Source organism: Lipophrys pholis (assembly GCF_963383615.2).
Source record: "Lipophrys pholis genome assembly, chromosome: 9".
Lineage (NCBI taxonomy): Eukaryota > Metazoa > Chordata > Actinopteri > Blenniiformes > Blenniidae > Lipophrys > Lipophrys pholis.
This window is the reverse complement of record NC_137639.1, coordinates 19,236,588-19,250,848: the sequence shown is the minus strand read 5'-3', so window position 1 is coordinate 19,250,848 and position 14,261 is coordinate 19,236,588. Positions and strand designations below refer to the sequence as shown.

General features: G+C 39.2%; 2 protein-coding genes across 4 annotated transcripts; one reads left to right on the top strand and one right to left on the bottom strand.

Moving 5' to 3' along the window:
• Nucleotides 1-376: 376 nt before the first annotated feature.
• Nucleotides 377-7,277, bottom strand: LOC308114818 (uncharacterized protein). The gene is made up of 10 exons (XM_080472011.1): nt 7,101-7,277; nt 5,644-5,713; nt 3,658-4,269; nt 3,440-3,550; nt 3,307-3,365; nt 3,120-3,209; nt 2,766-2,919; nt 2,484-2,563; nt 2,075-2,176; nt 377-1,406 (listed from the first exon to the last, which is right to left on the bottom strand). The coding sequence occupies exons 1-10, from the start codon at nt 7,116-7,118 to the stop codon at nt 1,158-1,160; spliced, it is 1,545 nt and encodes a 514-aa protein (XP_080328137.1). The 5' UTR covers nt 7,119-7,277; the 3' UTR covers nt 377-1,157.
• A 2,860-nt stretch (nt 7,278-10,137) lies between these two features.
• Nucleotides 10,138-13,884, top strand: LOC308114530 (uncharacterized protein). 3 transcript variants are annotated; one of them, XM_080471470.1, is made up of 8 exons: nt 10,138-10,314; nt 10,502-10,605; nt 10,706-10,790; nt 10,902-11,086; nt 11,162-11,258; nt 11,369-11,492; nt 12,086-12,325; nt 13,626-13,884. In XM_080471470.1, exons 2-8 carry the CDS (start codon nt 10,531-10,533, stop codon nt 13,681-13,683), a joined length of 864 nt encoding a protein of 287 aa, XP_080327596.1. In that variant the 5' UTR covers nt 10,138-10,314; nt 10,502-10,530; the 3' UTR covers nt 13,684-13,884. The 3 variants fall into 3 exon arrangements, with proteins under 3 accessions (XP_080327596.1, XP_080327595.1, XP_080327597.1); XM_080471469.1 differs by having other exon boundaries at nt 10,878-11,086; XM_080471471.1 differs by having other exon boundaries at nt 10,148-10,314; nt 11,011-11,086.
• Nucleotides 13,885-14,261: the final 377 nt, after the last annotated feature.

Sequence of the window (14,261 nt, the reverse complement as noted above, 5' to 3'; positions counted from 1 at the left end):
TTTAAATTTATTGCATTTCAAAGCACTTTTTTTTTTTATACAGTACACAAAACTAGAGTAAACTGAAACATTTCCGATTTCATTGTCCATTTAACTCACACCATCAAACTAGAAAATGTACTCTGTACACCACACAGTATACTCATCTAATTCACAATTGATGCGGGATATGAAGCAAAACTTAGATGAAAGTACAGAATTGTACATTTCATCCGGGTTACAGCTGCAGAAATGTTTCAACAAACCTTCACGACGCCCAGTAACAGCTCAACATCTGTGTGTCTTAAAGTGCATATAGAGTTATTGCTACATTCTTCCACATTGGCTTGAAAGGGTTTTAAACTATGAAGGTTCTTTATTCTTAATTTTTTCTTCTGATGATGAAACATTAAAAGAAATGTCTGGTTCAGGGCTGACACGCCCATTTCAAATGAGTATTACATCTATTATTTCAAAGGGAGATGGATTTTAATCAGTTTCTTTTTTCTTTTTTTTTAACAAATAAAAAACCTGAAATAACTTTTAAAAAAAAAAGTTTTTGTTAAACGTTAGAGAATTAAACAAAAGAGTCGCCTCTTAATAAATGTGGGATTTTATACAGTTTGAAATAAATGTGACCTGAGAGAGCAATAACAAGGCCAAATGTACACATTAAGTCTTTATTTATTTATTTATTTTATTTGCTGTACATATGATGAGAGGATCAAATTACATCTGCCGTGTTTTTACTGATTTATGAAAGAGATATAATGGTACATGTACAGTATTTTTACATATACTGTACACAGGGTTTTATATAAATTAATTTTATTGAGATTTTTTATCCAATAAAAAACAACCAAACAAACAAATCTGTCTAATATGATCTGTACATGACAGGTTTTATTTTATTTTTTTCCTATAGCTTATTTAAAAATACTATTCAAAGCCAATTTTTTTTGGTCACTGAAAATATATCATGATTGGGATTTGTAAGCTTTTTAGTGGGGTTTTCTTTTGCCTCCATAAATGTATGAATGAATAACAGCTAGATACATGCGTGGGAATGAAATAGCGTTGACCTCTGGTTTTATTGTCTCGAGAGGGACTGGGTTGTTACACAAAGCTCTGGTTACATAATCACCCGAAATAACTGCTGAACAAGCACACTCAGTCACTCACAGCAGCAAAGCGATGGCAAGCAGGCCGAGTAAGGAAGCGATCAATTCTTTGTGAACACAAAGACCTCTTGTGGCAAAGGAGGGGACGTTCAGCGTGCCGTTCAGCATCAGGCAGGAGGTCATGGTGGCGTTGCAGCACTCCAGGTTACACGGGGGTGTCGTCGAGGCCTTACATGCCGTGTAGTTGGTGCAGTTGGTGCAGCCTGCTTTCCACATTACTTTGGAGTCGGAGGTCTCCTTCTTGAGCTGCAGAGACGACAGCAAGCGAGAAAACCTCATCATGCAAACACAAGTAAAGAAAATACTTGATAAAATTGAGAGGATGGGTTATAATAATTGTGTTGTTTCTATTGTATAAAAGAATATAAAATGCTTTTCGATCGTTGTTTGAATGGTTTCCCCTGGCTGTGTATGACAACGTGAGCTTTCTGAGGGCTTACACATTAAAACATAGGTTGCTCCATGATTGTTTTACACTAGAATTACACTTTCATGTATAGATGTGATTTCTATTGCGTTTGATCTAATAGCACACTCATAGGCTTCGCTAATGATATTTTCAGTGATTTTTGGTGTGTACATTTCTAAATGGAAGATGTCACAAACATGGATTAAAAAAATGCTTTGTACGTAAATCTTTGTCGAGGGATCTATATATAAAGAATACACACAAAGACCAAAACAAAAACATCACAATTTCAGCTTTAAAAGTTATTTAAGATGAGAATCAGATTCTGGATTCATTCTATCCATATCAACATTTCAAAAATCCAATAAATGCAAAGAAAATAAGAAATAACAAGAAGTTATCAAAAAGAGCCTGTTTTAAATTCTGTGCAAAAAATAAAACATTTCCGAGTAGATGACATTTGTTGATGTTCTTGAATGCTTGAGTCATTTTTTGTAAATCTCACCTGACAGTGTGGATGCTGGGAGGAACATGTTTGCAGTGGCTTGCTTTTGAAGTCCATGTAGCAATCTGCTCCTTGACATGAACCATTGTGGCATTTATTCCCCTGGAAAAACAAACAAACAAACAAACAAACAAACAAACAAACAAACAAACAATCAAACAAACAAACAAACAAACAAACAAACAAACAACACAGGAGGAATTACACCGCACGCCAGGCCTTGCAGTTTCAGTTCAATTGAGTTTTGCTTGAGATGAAATATTAAGAGAGAAAAAAAAAGTGATTCCACGTGAACTGGCATGAGGATTGTTGTGAGGTTTATATAAGTACTAGGATTTGGCTGAAATGAAATAACTGTTTAGTACAGAGTGACACAGACACATTCACACATGAAGCGTTTGGTTTGTACCGTGTCTGCTGTTGTTGCTTGGCTGGTGGCAGTCATCAGTGGCGTAGGTGTGGTCGCCATTGTTGTTGTGGTTGCGCTTCCTGAATTTACACAAAATGGAGATCGGAAACATTTCAAAGCTTAACGACACGGGAACACATCTGGAAGCATGCTGTCATGGTCGAAAGAGACATGGGAGCAATGAAATGTGCAAGGACAATATGAGGAGAGCCAAAACAGATGAAAGATGGAGCACAGACTTTAAATGTAGAGAGTAAAGCTTCAGATGATGGGTCTCTGCACCTGTGGTTATTGTCATCATCATGGCAAAACTGTCATTGAGGCAGCCGCTGTAATTACAGCAGTTCACAGAGCAGTTGATTTGAGAGGTGTTGACACAGCTATCGACACAGGAGTCACTGCAGCCGACAGTGTGATACATGTCCATCCGCCATAGCTGTTACAGAACACAATGACATTAGAGGACACATCCAACATATTGGCTATAAAAGCTTCCAAGAACCTCGAAACATTTTACCACATCCTTCACTTTAATAATAATTAATACTAAACAGCTATCGTGCGTGTTTCACCGTGACTGTATTTAGTCTTTCTTTAAGAAGATGTTGTTGTAATTGGTTTGCATGTGATACTTACCTGGCAAGAGGAGTTGCATGCAGTGGTATTCTGACTGGTGTACATTGTGTAGCAGTCAGAGTTGTTGCAGGTGAAGGAAGGGCAGTACAGCTGTATCGGTGAAATGTGAAAATAACATGTCGATTTAAAGGTACGAGGCAAAGAAGACGCAAGGCTGCGTGCAATTTGATCAAAAAAGGTGAGCTACCATAGGCATCAAAGCAGTCGTGTTACCACTATTGGTTACATCCATTGTGGTCATGTCACCTGTGAAAAAGGAAAATGTAATAATTGGCCAATGCAAAACTAAATCCTGACAAATATGATGAGACCACTCATACTAGCAGCGGTTGTCTGATCAGTGGACATCATTGAGGACATGGACCCAGTGACTGGAGTCTGGGAGGCAGGCGAGGCTGCCATGATAATGCTGGACGTCATTGTTGAACCAACTGTAGAGGAGGCAACGTTTCCGGATTAGAAGTGGCGACAAGCGCTGAGAATGCAGAACTGGGTATGCTGCTTGTGCTGATACCAAACTGGGGGGTGGAGGCTGTACCTTCAGATGGGTTTGTGGAGGACTGGGTGGTGGTGGTTGCTGTACCTCCAGATGGGGTTGTGGAGGACTGGGTGGTGGTGGTTGCTGTACCTCCAGATGGGGTTGTGGAGGACTGGGTGGTGGTGGTTGCTGTACCTCCAGATGGGGTTGTGGAGGACTGGGTGGTGGTGGTTGCTGTACCTCCAGATGGGGTTGTGGAGGACTGGGTGGTGGTGGTTGCTGTGCCTCCGGGGGTGGCTGCGTCGGTTTGCGGGATCGTGGTGGTTGCTGTAACGATGGTGGTTGCGGGAGGTTGGTTGGAGGTGGTGGTGGTGGTGGATAGTGAACTTCCTGTGGTGGTAGTAAGGGGGGAGGGACTGGCTGCATCGCTGCTGGTTGTCGTTGCCTGAGTGATCGTGAGGGCGGTGGTGGCTGCGGGCTGTGTTGGAGACCCTCCTTGGTCTCCAGTTGTGACTATGGGACCAGCCATGGTCATAGAGGACTGGCTGGAGCTGCTCATGGATGCAGATGGGTTGACTGGAGCCATTGAGGGTGAGGAAGTATCCTGTGTACCTACACTTGGCACTAATACTGACGGCAGAAGCAGTCCTAATAATAGGAGGCGTGGGGTATCTGCAAAACCAAATAGTTTTTTTTAGTTGTCATTCAGCTTGTGGTGCAGTTTGAGAATCTCACAGTGTCATTTAGTCTGTCCAATGTTTTGATCCAGGTTTCAGGTTTAATGTGAAGTCTGTTCCACTTCAGCGTCATGCAAGTCAATGACAATGACTCGTCGAATAAGTTACTTGTATTTCTTAAATAAATCTCCTTCATTTCTCTCATCAACATGCACATGGTTGCATTATGATAATATGATGGTAACACTTCTCATTAGCTCTCGCTACTACCATGGTGGCTCAATCTGTTGACTGATTTAATCAGCACAGATGAAGTTGCAGTATGAAGAAAAATGCACGATAATCTGAGGGGAAATTTTGGGTCATTTACATGCAATGAGACGGGAACAACAACAAAACAGCTGAGCTATTCTCCCAACATGCAGATCTCCACTGTGAAGGGAAGTTAAAGATGTACACTGCATTGTTATGTAGATGACTGTAATTGTGGGCTACAATGGGAACATCTTTCAAGTTCCTGCCAAAGGGCGCTTCTGTTCCAGAAAACACGATTGTAGTGAACCTTTAACAAAGTTGTTCTCGAGTTATGGTGAATATTAATGCTCTTCTCTTCACTTCTGCTTTACTTAATCACACCAGTGCACCTCCTGCACAACAACATGCAAAGAAGTCGCCTCTCACGCAATGCATTTGACACTAAACTCACACTACACATACAATTTCTCATACAAAGCTGCAGTTTTTAGTTTTGGTACATACATTGATGTTATCAAAATAAACTGTGATATATTCACCTCTATGCTCTCTGTTGTTGGTTTCAGCAGTCCCATCAAGTCGCTGATCGCTTACCAGCAAGATTAGTATACCGACACACTGAACTATACAAAATAGTTGTCAAACAGAAGTCTATTTTAGCATGCTGATATTATCACCGAAAGAGCTATTAGCCGTAGGACCTCAGCACATGCTGCTGCTTGAGAATATATAGAATTGATTTAAAACTTGAAATGAAGTCCACCAAGGAAATAGATTGATCCAGTATATCGTGACCATCCTGGTGCAGCTGTAACCAAGTCAACTTGCATTTGTCATCTTTTTATTCATTAGAGAGAGAGAGAGTAGTTATGCCATCTTTGCTTTTGGGACAGTGGCGGTGGGGGTCCCAGAGTTTCACTGGCTCTGTGTTCTTGATAAACAATTACAACTGGATGTTTGTATTTGAGAAGAACCTAAACTAGAACATGTACACTTCCTTTGATTCTAAGAATCTCAATCATGTTTTATCCTCTCTGATTTGTTGTGTATAAATGACCATTGACGATACCTAAAATTAGCCATATTTCCTAAAAAAAAAAAGCTCTCATCCTACCTGTGTCTTTTATGGAATTAATGGAGGCCATTATCCCATAGACAGAAAGGAAGAAACCCCTTTGTCCTGCCTGTAAATACATCACACACGACAAACGTAAGAGAAAAGGAAATCAGGGTTAACACATATTATTATACTATTTTCTGTGATGTCCACTTTGTTTTATACAGATATGTGATGAGTCTAAATGAGTCCGAAAATGTTTAAACCAGCTGCTGTAGATTTTTGTGGAGGGAAAAAAAAAAAAAGGTGATAAAGACACAATTCAGCGTGTTTACCCAGAGAAACAGGTTTCTGAATTACATTCTTTGTATCCCACCTGGGCAGCTCTTTTGATCTGTGGACGCTAAGTCACCTATAGTCTCCTCTTTTTACAATCCTCTAACTGTTCAGGTGAAACTGATCCCATAATTGTCAGGTTGAGTCACAATACAAGAATTTTTTTTAAAAAAAGTAAAAAAGTGAGATTTCAAGGAACAACTTCGCTTCACTCAGAGTTTCTCCCCTCTAAAAAGATTAAACTGAAAGTTTTCTGAAGAAAACAACCAGATTTTAGCAATTTGTCCTGCGGGTGAGCAAACTCCATCCAGCTAAGGTGACCAGTATTGTGACTCACAGTTATATTTTAAGTGTCTCGATTTGCAGTGAACACAATTAAAATGTGTTTGTTCCTTGATCTGTCCCCTTGGGAGATCTGCTTAGTGGCATGACTTGTTTTTTCCGGCTCCCTTGGATCCCAGTATGATCTCCTATGGGCTCCACACCCTAGAAACTGAGTGACAACAGTGGCCATGTTGGCTTGTATATCAAAATCTTGAGTTTGATTGGTGGACATACATAAAATAAGTGCGTCCAGGCGACATATCCACTTTCAAATATCTGACTCCCATTGATTTTTACCCAAATTAAATATCAAATTTAAGTCATCCTCATGCTGTATTACTGAATTTAGTGCAACATTTGGTTAGACAAATTAATAAATAATCAACAGCTTGATCACGGCTACAAGTTTTCAAGAAAGTAATTTCCCCAAAAATATACTTTCCTGTGATTTGAATGAATAGTGAATAGTGAATAATGAAAATTTAACTGCATCAGAAAAAAACAGCAGTATCTTCAAAATAAAACAGTTTAAAACATTTAACAATCATTTCACACACCAAGAAGCTGATAATGCTCTGATCCGATTGAATTTATTAACAGAAGTCTTTTCCAAATATTTACTCGAACAAAATCAATCTCATTTTCTGAATCGCTGTAAGTGATCACCATTTTCCTTCATCTACCATCATGTTAACAATGCCGGTGTAAGTAATTGTTGTTAATGGAAAAACCAAAGCAAGACAAATTGCATCCTTCACTGGCTTCACGTTTTTTCTTTTCAGCTTTCCAGAAACTAGCACGTTTTAAAATCCTTTTCCAGAATGAATCCTTAGAATTCAGTAAATTTCACTCACCTGCAGTGCTCTGTGCATGATTTTTATGTCAGGTGCAGTTGAAGGGAATGAGCTTTCTCTCTCTCGCTTTCTCTCTCTCTCTGAGGAGTTCCCTTTCTCTCTAACTCTCTCCCCTTCACTTCCTGCTGACAGCACCAGTGGCAACGTGATAAGTGGAAACTCTCATCTCTGCACTTCTATACCGGTGTGAGAGGAGGAGACAAGAGCCCTGCTTGTTATTGGGCGGGTCTAAAGATGCCCCGGCACTGACGTGATCATAATTTCAGGTGAAACTAACTCAGTGTTTTCATTCTGAGGGTCTTAATTCACAGCAGCATAGGTAAAAAAAAACACTTTCTAACACTCCAACCATGACTGGATACACGTTTTGATGAAGATCTGAGAGTGAGAGTATAATAAATGCTGACTTTAAGCAAGAATCCTCTAAAAGTCGAAGTGAAATTATATGAGAGTATGTCGAAGTGTCGGGTTGCTTTGAAGTTTTGAATAAAACTGTACACCCACCAATTAAAGATTTACTAAAATAACTCAGTGGATTAAGCCTTTGTTAGTCCATAAGGGTCCAGGTGAGATTTCAGTGCCCTGTGGGGAGGTTGTATAGGGTGCCTCTTGGTTTCTGTTCAGCACAATGTGAAATCAGACCTCTCTCGCTCAGCCCGCCATAAAGCCCTCGCACACTACAAGTACCTCTTTGTGGCCTAAAGAACGTAGAATTCTTGGACATGACACAAAAGGGACTTGCGAAATCCTGGTGACAGGAATCCCCCCTTCTTCTTCTTCTTCTTCTTCTTTTTTTTTTTTATTGCTGCTGAATGAATGAATATTTATTTATGGACTTGTGTGTGGGGTGTTGTTCTGCAGATTAAATGGAGATACACAGAGATATTTATGATGGGAAGTTGCCCCACCAGAGTTGGACAAAATAACAAGTGAAACAAAACATAAAGAAAATTGACACAACGAAACAAGTAATTGTATGTTTTAATGTTAAATTCACTTTGATGTTATATATTTCACATAACAAGTCAGTAACTGATGGAATTCTGGTGTGTTTGGATAGATGCAGCAAAAGCGTCCAACATGTCCACTAAAGGAAAGACGCGCAGGCTATTTTTCATGTCTGAGTTAAGTTTCTGAGTTCAGCTCTGTTAGAACCCACTGAAAGCTCTGTAAAAGTGTTTTGCAAATATCTTCGTCCAACGAACAGCCTTCAACACAAAAAAGTGAGAGATCCAGGGGAAGTTTTAAAAAAAGAAATACTTTAGATTCAGCAATGAAAAAAAAAAAAGAAAAGAAAAAGACCATTGTTTGCAGTTGTGTCACCCAGCGAGCTGTAGACGAGCTTGTTTTCTTTCTCCATCACTGAGAAAATATTAGGGAAGGATCTTTTGTGATTGCAGACAGAAAGAAATGTCACAAAAGGTGAAAATAGCAGTTTAACATGTTGCCTACCTTCTTGACTGTCCAGCATCCTGAGAGCAAAATCTTTTTTTTCTTTTTATTGCATTCCGTGGAACACCGAGATGATGCTGCAGACTCACACTGTGCGTCGTTTACAAGACAATCATTGTCCTATAAAAGTGATAAAAGTATCCTATTATTTTTTTTATTAGACCTCTATCTGACAATCTGATTGAGATGCATGTTGTTATTTACACGAGAGACCTGTTAAATACACGAGACACATTTACGTCACATAACTTAAGGCTATAGACAGAACTAAAGTATGAACACATATTTCAGAAAGTCAAGTTGTAAAGGCTTTACATATTCAATAATAAAAAAAAAGTGGTTTAAGAACAACAAAAGCCTTCCGTTCCTGTTGGAGTTGACTCCCTGTTGATGGTGCAGAATAAGATAAAGATGTTTTTCCTAATTCCATACAACTTGAGGGAACGTAGATTGTGTCTTCTATGAAAGCAACACAAATCCATCCATCCATTTTCTATACCACTTAACCTGTTCAGGGTTGAAGGGGAGGCTGGAGAGCCAATCCCAACTTACTGTGGGCGAGGGCAGGATACACCCTGGACAGTTTGCAGTCTATCAGAGTGCAAACACATAGAGACAAACAGTCACACCCATTTTTTTGGGGGTTATTTTGAAATCTAGAGTCAATACAACACAATCAAACCGAAAAGATCCACAGAAAACCCACAAAAGCACAGTGAGAACATGAAAACATCAAGCCAGAAAGTCAGTCAGCTTGTCAGCCACTAAGTTCTTACTTTGAGGCGACAGTGCAAACTGCTCTTTCAACATTCTAAAGCTCATAATTGTTCTACATATTCCATGCACCACTATAGAAACATGGATTCTGAGATTTGCAAAAATCCAACAAAAATCCCAACATTTCCAAAGATATCAAATATAACTGATTTCATTTTCTTTCTTCTTTTTTTTCTTTTGCAAAGTATACTGATGTATTTATTCACCAATGTAGAACATTTTACTCAATGCAAAGAACATTATTGAATATGTGGAGCAAAGAACTGGCCCCCAAGCCTGAAACAGAACTGGCAATAATCTCAATGCAAGCAACCACAACACTGTGTGAGCATTTGTTTCATTCATTTATGCACCTTCTAAACTGCATTATTTAACTTAGGGGTCACCGTATGCTGGAGCCGATTCCATGTGACCACCGGTCAGCACAGAGAGAACATGCACACAACATGCAAACTCTACACAGTAAAGCCACCAAGCCCGATTTGGACTCGAACAGGCGATATTCTCTCTATTAGCTGAAAGTACTTGCAATGTTTTATCCATGAATTATTCTGTCATTCTTCTATTAGTGTACAAAAACATACACACAGATGAATTCTGACACTGAATACAGCAGTGGTAACAGTTGCAACGGAAGCCGAGGCTTATTCACACTCTTTATACAGTACATATATATATATATATATATATATATATATATATATATATATATATATATAAGGCTGAACGGATCAAATTAAGCAGCCTGGTGCTACTGGACTGTGCGACTGCATGACTAAGAAGATTAACTAAGATTTACCTACCCAGCAGTCGTCAGCAGCACAGTTTACGTGCAGGTGGTGCATAGCAACAGGTCAGTGAGCCCTGTGTGCCACATTAACATTCACCACAGACCAGGACAGCCACCCAATGAGCAGAAATGGGATCTTCCTTATTACCTCATATGGGAGTTTTCTCCCATCCAACAATTGAGCCTCTGGGAAAGGTCAGTGACCATTTATGTGTGTATAATATCCGACAGTAAGCCATGTTGTTTCTGTTGACGTATGTTCGCATCCGCCTTCCGATGGCACGTCCTACTTTCTATCACTCAGGAGTCAAGACAGAAGCAAAGTATTTTTGAGCTGTGATTTATGAATATATGTAATGTTTCTTCGTTGTCTGTTCAAAAGACCATAATGTGAGCGGGCCATGCTTCAACATGGAAAACTACACCATGTGGACTGTTTGTACATGGACATTCAAGGGGATACTCTGCACGTGCAGGTTTCTCTGGGTGAGTCCTGTGAAATTCAGATTTTTGAATATCCTGGTGGATGAATCTGAACTGAATGTGTGTACTGGCTGATTATCAATCAGGCTTTATTGCATTACAGATATGCCCCTACAATGCAATCAAATTCTTACCAAGAGAAAAACTGGTTGTGAAGGACCAAAAACAAGAGTTGAAGCCAGTTATGGGTAAGAATCTTATGAAATCAAAGTTTTCTGGTCGAAGACTTTGTTTAATGGCACATTTTAGCTCAATGAACTTATTGGGCCTTTCAGACCTCATTCACTATGATTCATCAGGCTCCGTCAGTAAAAGCATCGCACCCATACCGGGCAGCCCTGATCGCACGGCTGCCCTTCATAAAAGACTGACCAAGACTGAGAGAGAGATCCTGTCACTCAAAACCAGGTTTGCCTGTGAAAAGTCATCATGGGAAAGGAGGTTTGCGGAGCTGCAACGAAAACAAGAAGAGTTGTGCTATCAGGTGTGCTCACGTCTGTTTGATCCAGTGTTGCATCCGTGATGTCAGTGATTGTAATTTAAAGCTTTCTGTCTTCAGCTGATCTCTGAGGCCGGACTGATGGTGAAAATTGGCACGTGCGATGACCAAGGAGAGTCAGGAGTGGACAACGGAGAAGTATTTGATGACTCCTCAAGTAATTTATTGTTTAAAAGGACAGAATACAACACACAGGGACACTAACTTGCTTGAGTCTTAATTTCTACACATGCCTGCTTTGATCATCTTGTGTCCTCAAACAAACAGGCGGTCTCCACCATCGGAGGAAATCTGAAGTGTCATCAAGGAGTGACAGCAACGCATGCAGCCAGCTTTCATCCCCAGAAGCACTGAGCTCCAGACCTGCCTCCTCCTTATCTGCGGCCTCCAGGTACAGTCGTTAGAGGAGCAGTTCAGCAGACTTAGATGACAGGATTGATAGCATTCAAACGTCTTATACAGCAAAAATCAAGCCTCAGCTGCTTCATAGACTTCAGACAAACTGCAATTAAACTGTCAGCAAGAGTGCGTCCAAAGATAGAGAGATCTCAAATGTGCCAAGTGTTTTTTTGTTTTTTTCCCCAGTGGAGCAAAGGCCAAAACAACTGAGCTGTTTGTGGACTGAGAGTTTAGAGAAATGAGAGTTCTTTCTTTGAAACTGTTTGTCAACTAATAACTTATAGATATTTAGTAAAATTAACTGTACAGACACGTAGAATAATAACAATAACATTCTTCTTCTTCCTCTTCTTCTTCTGATTATTATTATTATTATTATTATTATTAACATTATTATTAAAATTATCATTACTACTACCACCACCACCAATAATAATAATAATAATAATAATAATAATAATAATAATAATAATAATAATAATAATAATAATAATAATAATAATAATAATAATCTTTTAAAAAGTTGTCCATCAAATTATAAATGTGTTACTAAGTGAGCTCCCCCCCCCCCTCCCCCCCTTCCAGTGTGACATCATGGAGGACGTCTCAGGGCCCCCACCGGGTGTTTGTTCCACACTCTCCCATGGACCTGCAGCTGGGTCACCGGGTCAGGATCATGCTGCCATCTGGAAGGATCAGTACAGGGACGGTGCGTTTCCTGGGCCCCCTGCAGGGGGAGGCAGATCTCCACCTCGGGGTCGAGCTGCAGACTCCTGATGGGAGTTCACGTGACGGCAGTCACAAGGGACACAGCTACTTTGAATGGTAACTGATCTTATTTTAATGCAGCTTAAAGTCAAACACCTTGTAGACTCTTTATGTGTCTCAGGTTGCGTAACATGGTGATTCTGGACGTCACTCAGTGAAGCTTTATTTAATTAATTTCAATTTGAAAAGATCATTTAAGCGCTTGCGGCAACCAGTAATGTAATCATGACCAATTACTTCAGTAAAATATCTGATGCAACAAAATAATAATATTTTGCTATTATTGGCTTGGAATTAGATTACTGAAATAACATATTAAAAAAATCGTTAGAAAGCATCACAGCTGCAGTTAATGATGTAATAATAAACAAATACGACAGCATTTGATGGAAATAAAAGTATTTATGTGGATCAAAAATAGGAAGAGCAGACGGCAAAACCATCATATTCATTCATTGAGGATAACCAATATGTAGCAGCTCTCACTCAATTATTGATTAATTGATATTATTTCCCCTCTATTTTATTTATTTTTTGTTTTATTTTACATTCATAAATCAAAGTATTTTGCTACAGAATTTAAAACGTGTATTTCTAATCAGCGAGTTGTAATTTCTCAGTCCACACAACGGAATCAGGTCTATGCACCAACATCCACTAACTCCCACAACCCAATAGCAGTCAACACCAGGGGTCACATTGTGCCTGGGTATAGCTACTTTACCAGAAATATGACAGCAAACCTACTGAAAATAAGTATCTATATGTCTCTATTTTTTTTTTTGATATGTCAGAGATTTTTTTTCTGTTTGGAAGGAAGTCAGTAACACACAAATTTCATGTATTTTCAGCTGACACCTGGTTAAAATGTTTGAATGCGTGTAAAATTACCATCATCCTATAAGTACCCGTGAAACCTTAATAGCTTTGGGAAACTGGCCCGCAGGCCTCAAAATATAGGGACAGAAAGCACCAATGGCTTATGTCTGCTGCACAGATTATGTGAATGTAGACTTAACACTTAGGTAGGACAAACTATGCCTTTGAGACAAACTATACACTTAATGCTTTGCACTTAATGGCTGAGCTGAGTACAAAAAAATCTAGGTCCTTTAACAAAAGAAGACTCAAATGACAACATTCAAGAGATGTGTGAACATACCTTTCCACAAAAGAAAAGAAAAAAAAACTACCTGTCGTAAGGGGAAATGAGTGAAAGCAGCTAAATGTATGACTTGAAAAAACCCGTTTAACTTCATTTTATGGATCACAAATGTAATTTCCATGGGTGTTTTTATTTGCAGGCCAAATTTATTTATTTAGTGGTTAATGATAATTTCTCTTTTCTCATTCGCAGCAAGCCTGGGTACGGTGCCTTTGTACCATTTCACAAACTACTGATGGCCTGGGAATAACAAAAAAAAAACCACTTGATAGTTTGAACTGGAAGATCAGCTCGACACACAAGCAAAGTTCTTGGACTGTTAGATCCATTATTATGATTTCTTTTTTTTTGTACAAGCAGCTCCAGCTTACGTAAATACATAAACATGTGTGACGTGGGTTGTCTGTAAAGAGACATAAATTTACTTCCCAATAAAAACAAACATAGTTCCAATGTGTGCGTTATGTCATGCTTGTGGGAAGTCATTAACGCTTAATTCATTGAACCGTGGGGAAGTATTATTTGATGGAGGCGAAGCCACAAATTATTCTTCCCTTTTAAGTGGAAAAATCACATCATTAGAAATGATGATATTCTAATATGAATCTGTGTCATCGGTATCATTGTTCACATTGACGACTACCCTGGGTCTCACCTAGATATAAAAATATCATTGGAGTGTTTGTGTGTGTGTGTGTGTGTGTGTGTGTGTGTGTGTGTGTGTGTGTGTGTGTGTGTGTGTGTGTGTGTGTGTGTGTGTGTGTGTGTGTGTGTGTGTGTGTGTGTGTGTGTGTGTGTGTGTGTGTGTGTTTTAATACATTTTAAATT

Bases quoted from the DNA above. Each gene is read 5' to 3' on its own strand.
- LOC308114818 (XM_080472011.1), bottom strand. The intron at 3,366-3,439 runs GTATGAGTGGTC...CCTTTTTCACAG, and splicing joins TGATCAGACAACCGCTGCTA to GTGACATGACCACAATGGAT. The intron at 1,407-2,074 runs GTGAGATTTACA...TCGTCTCTGCAG, and splicing joins CCCAGCATCCACACTGTCAG to CTCAAGAAGGAGACCTCCGA.
- LOC308114530 (XM_080471469.1), top strand. From the start codon at position 10,531: ATGGAAAACTACACCATGTGGACTGTTTGTACATGGACATTCAAGGGG. The intron at 10,791-10,877 runs GTAAGAATCTTA...TGGGCCTTTCAG, and splicing joins AGAGTTGAAGCCAGTTATGG to ACCTCATTCACTATGATTCA. The intron at 11,087-11,161 runs GTGTGCTCACGT...TTCTGTCTTCAG, and splicing joins AAGAAGAGTTGTGCTATCAG to CTGATCTCTGAGGCCGGACT.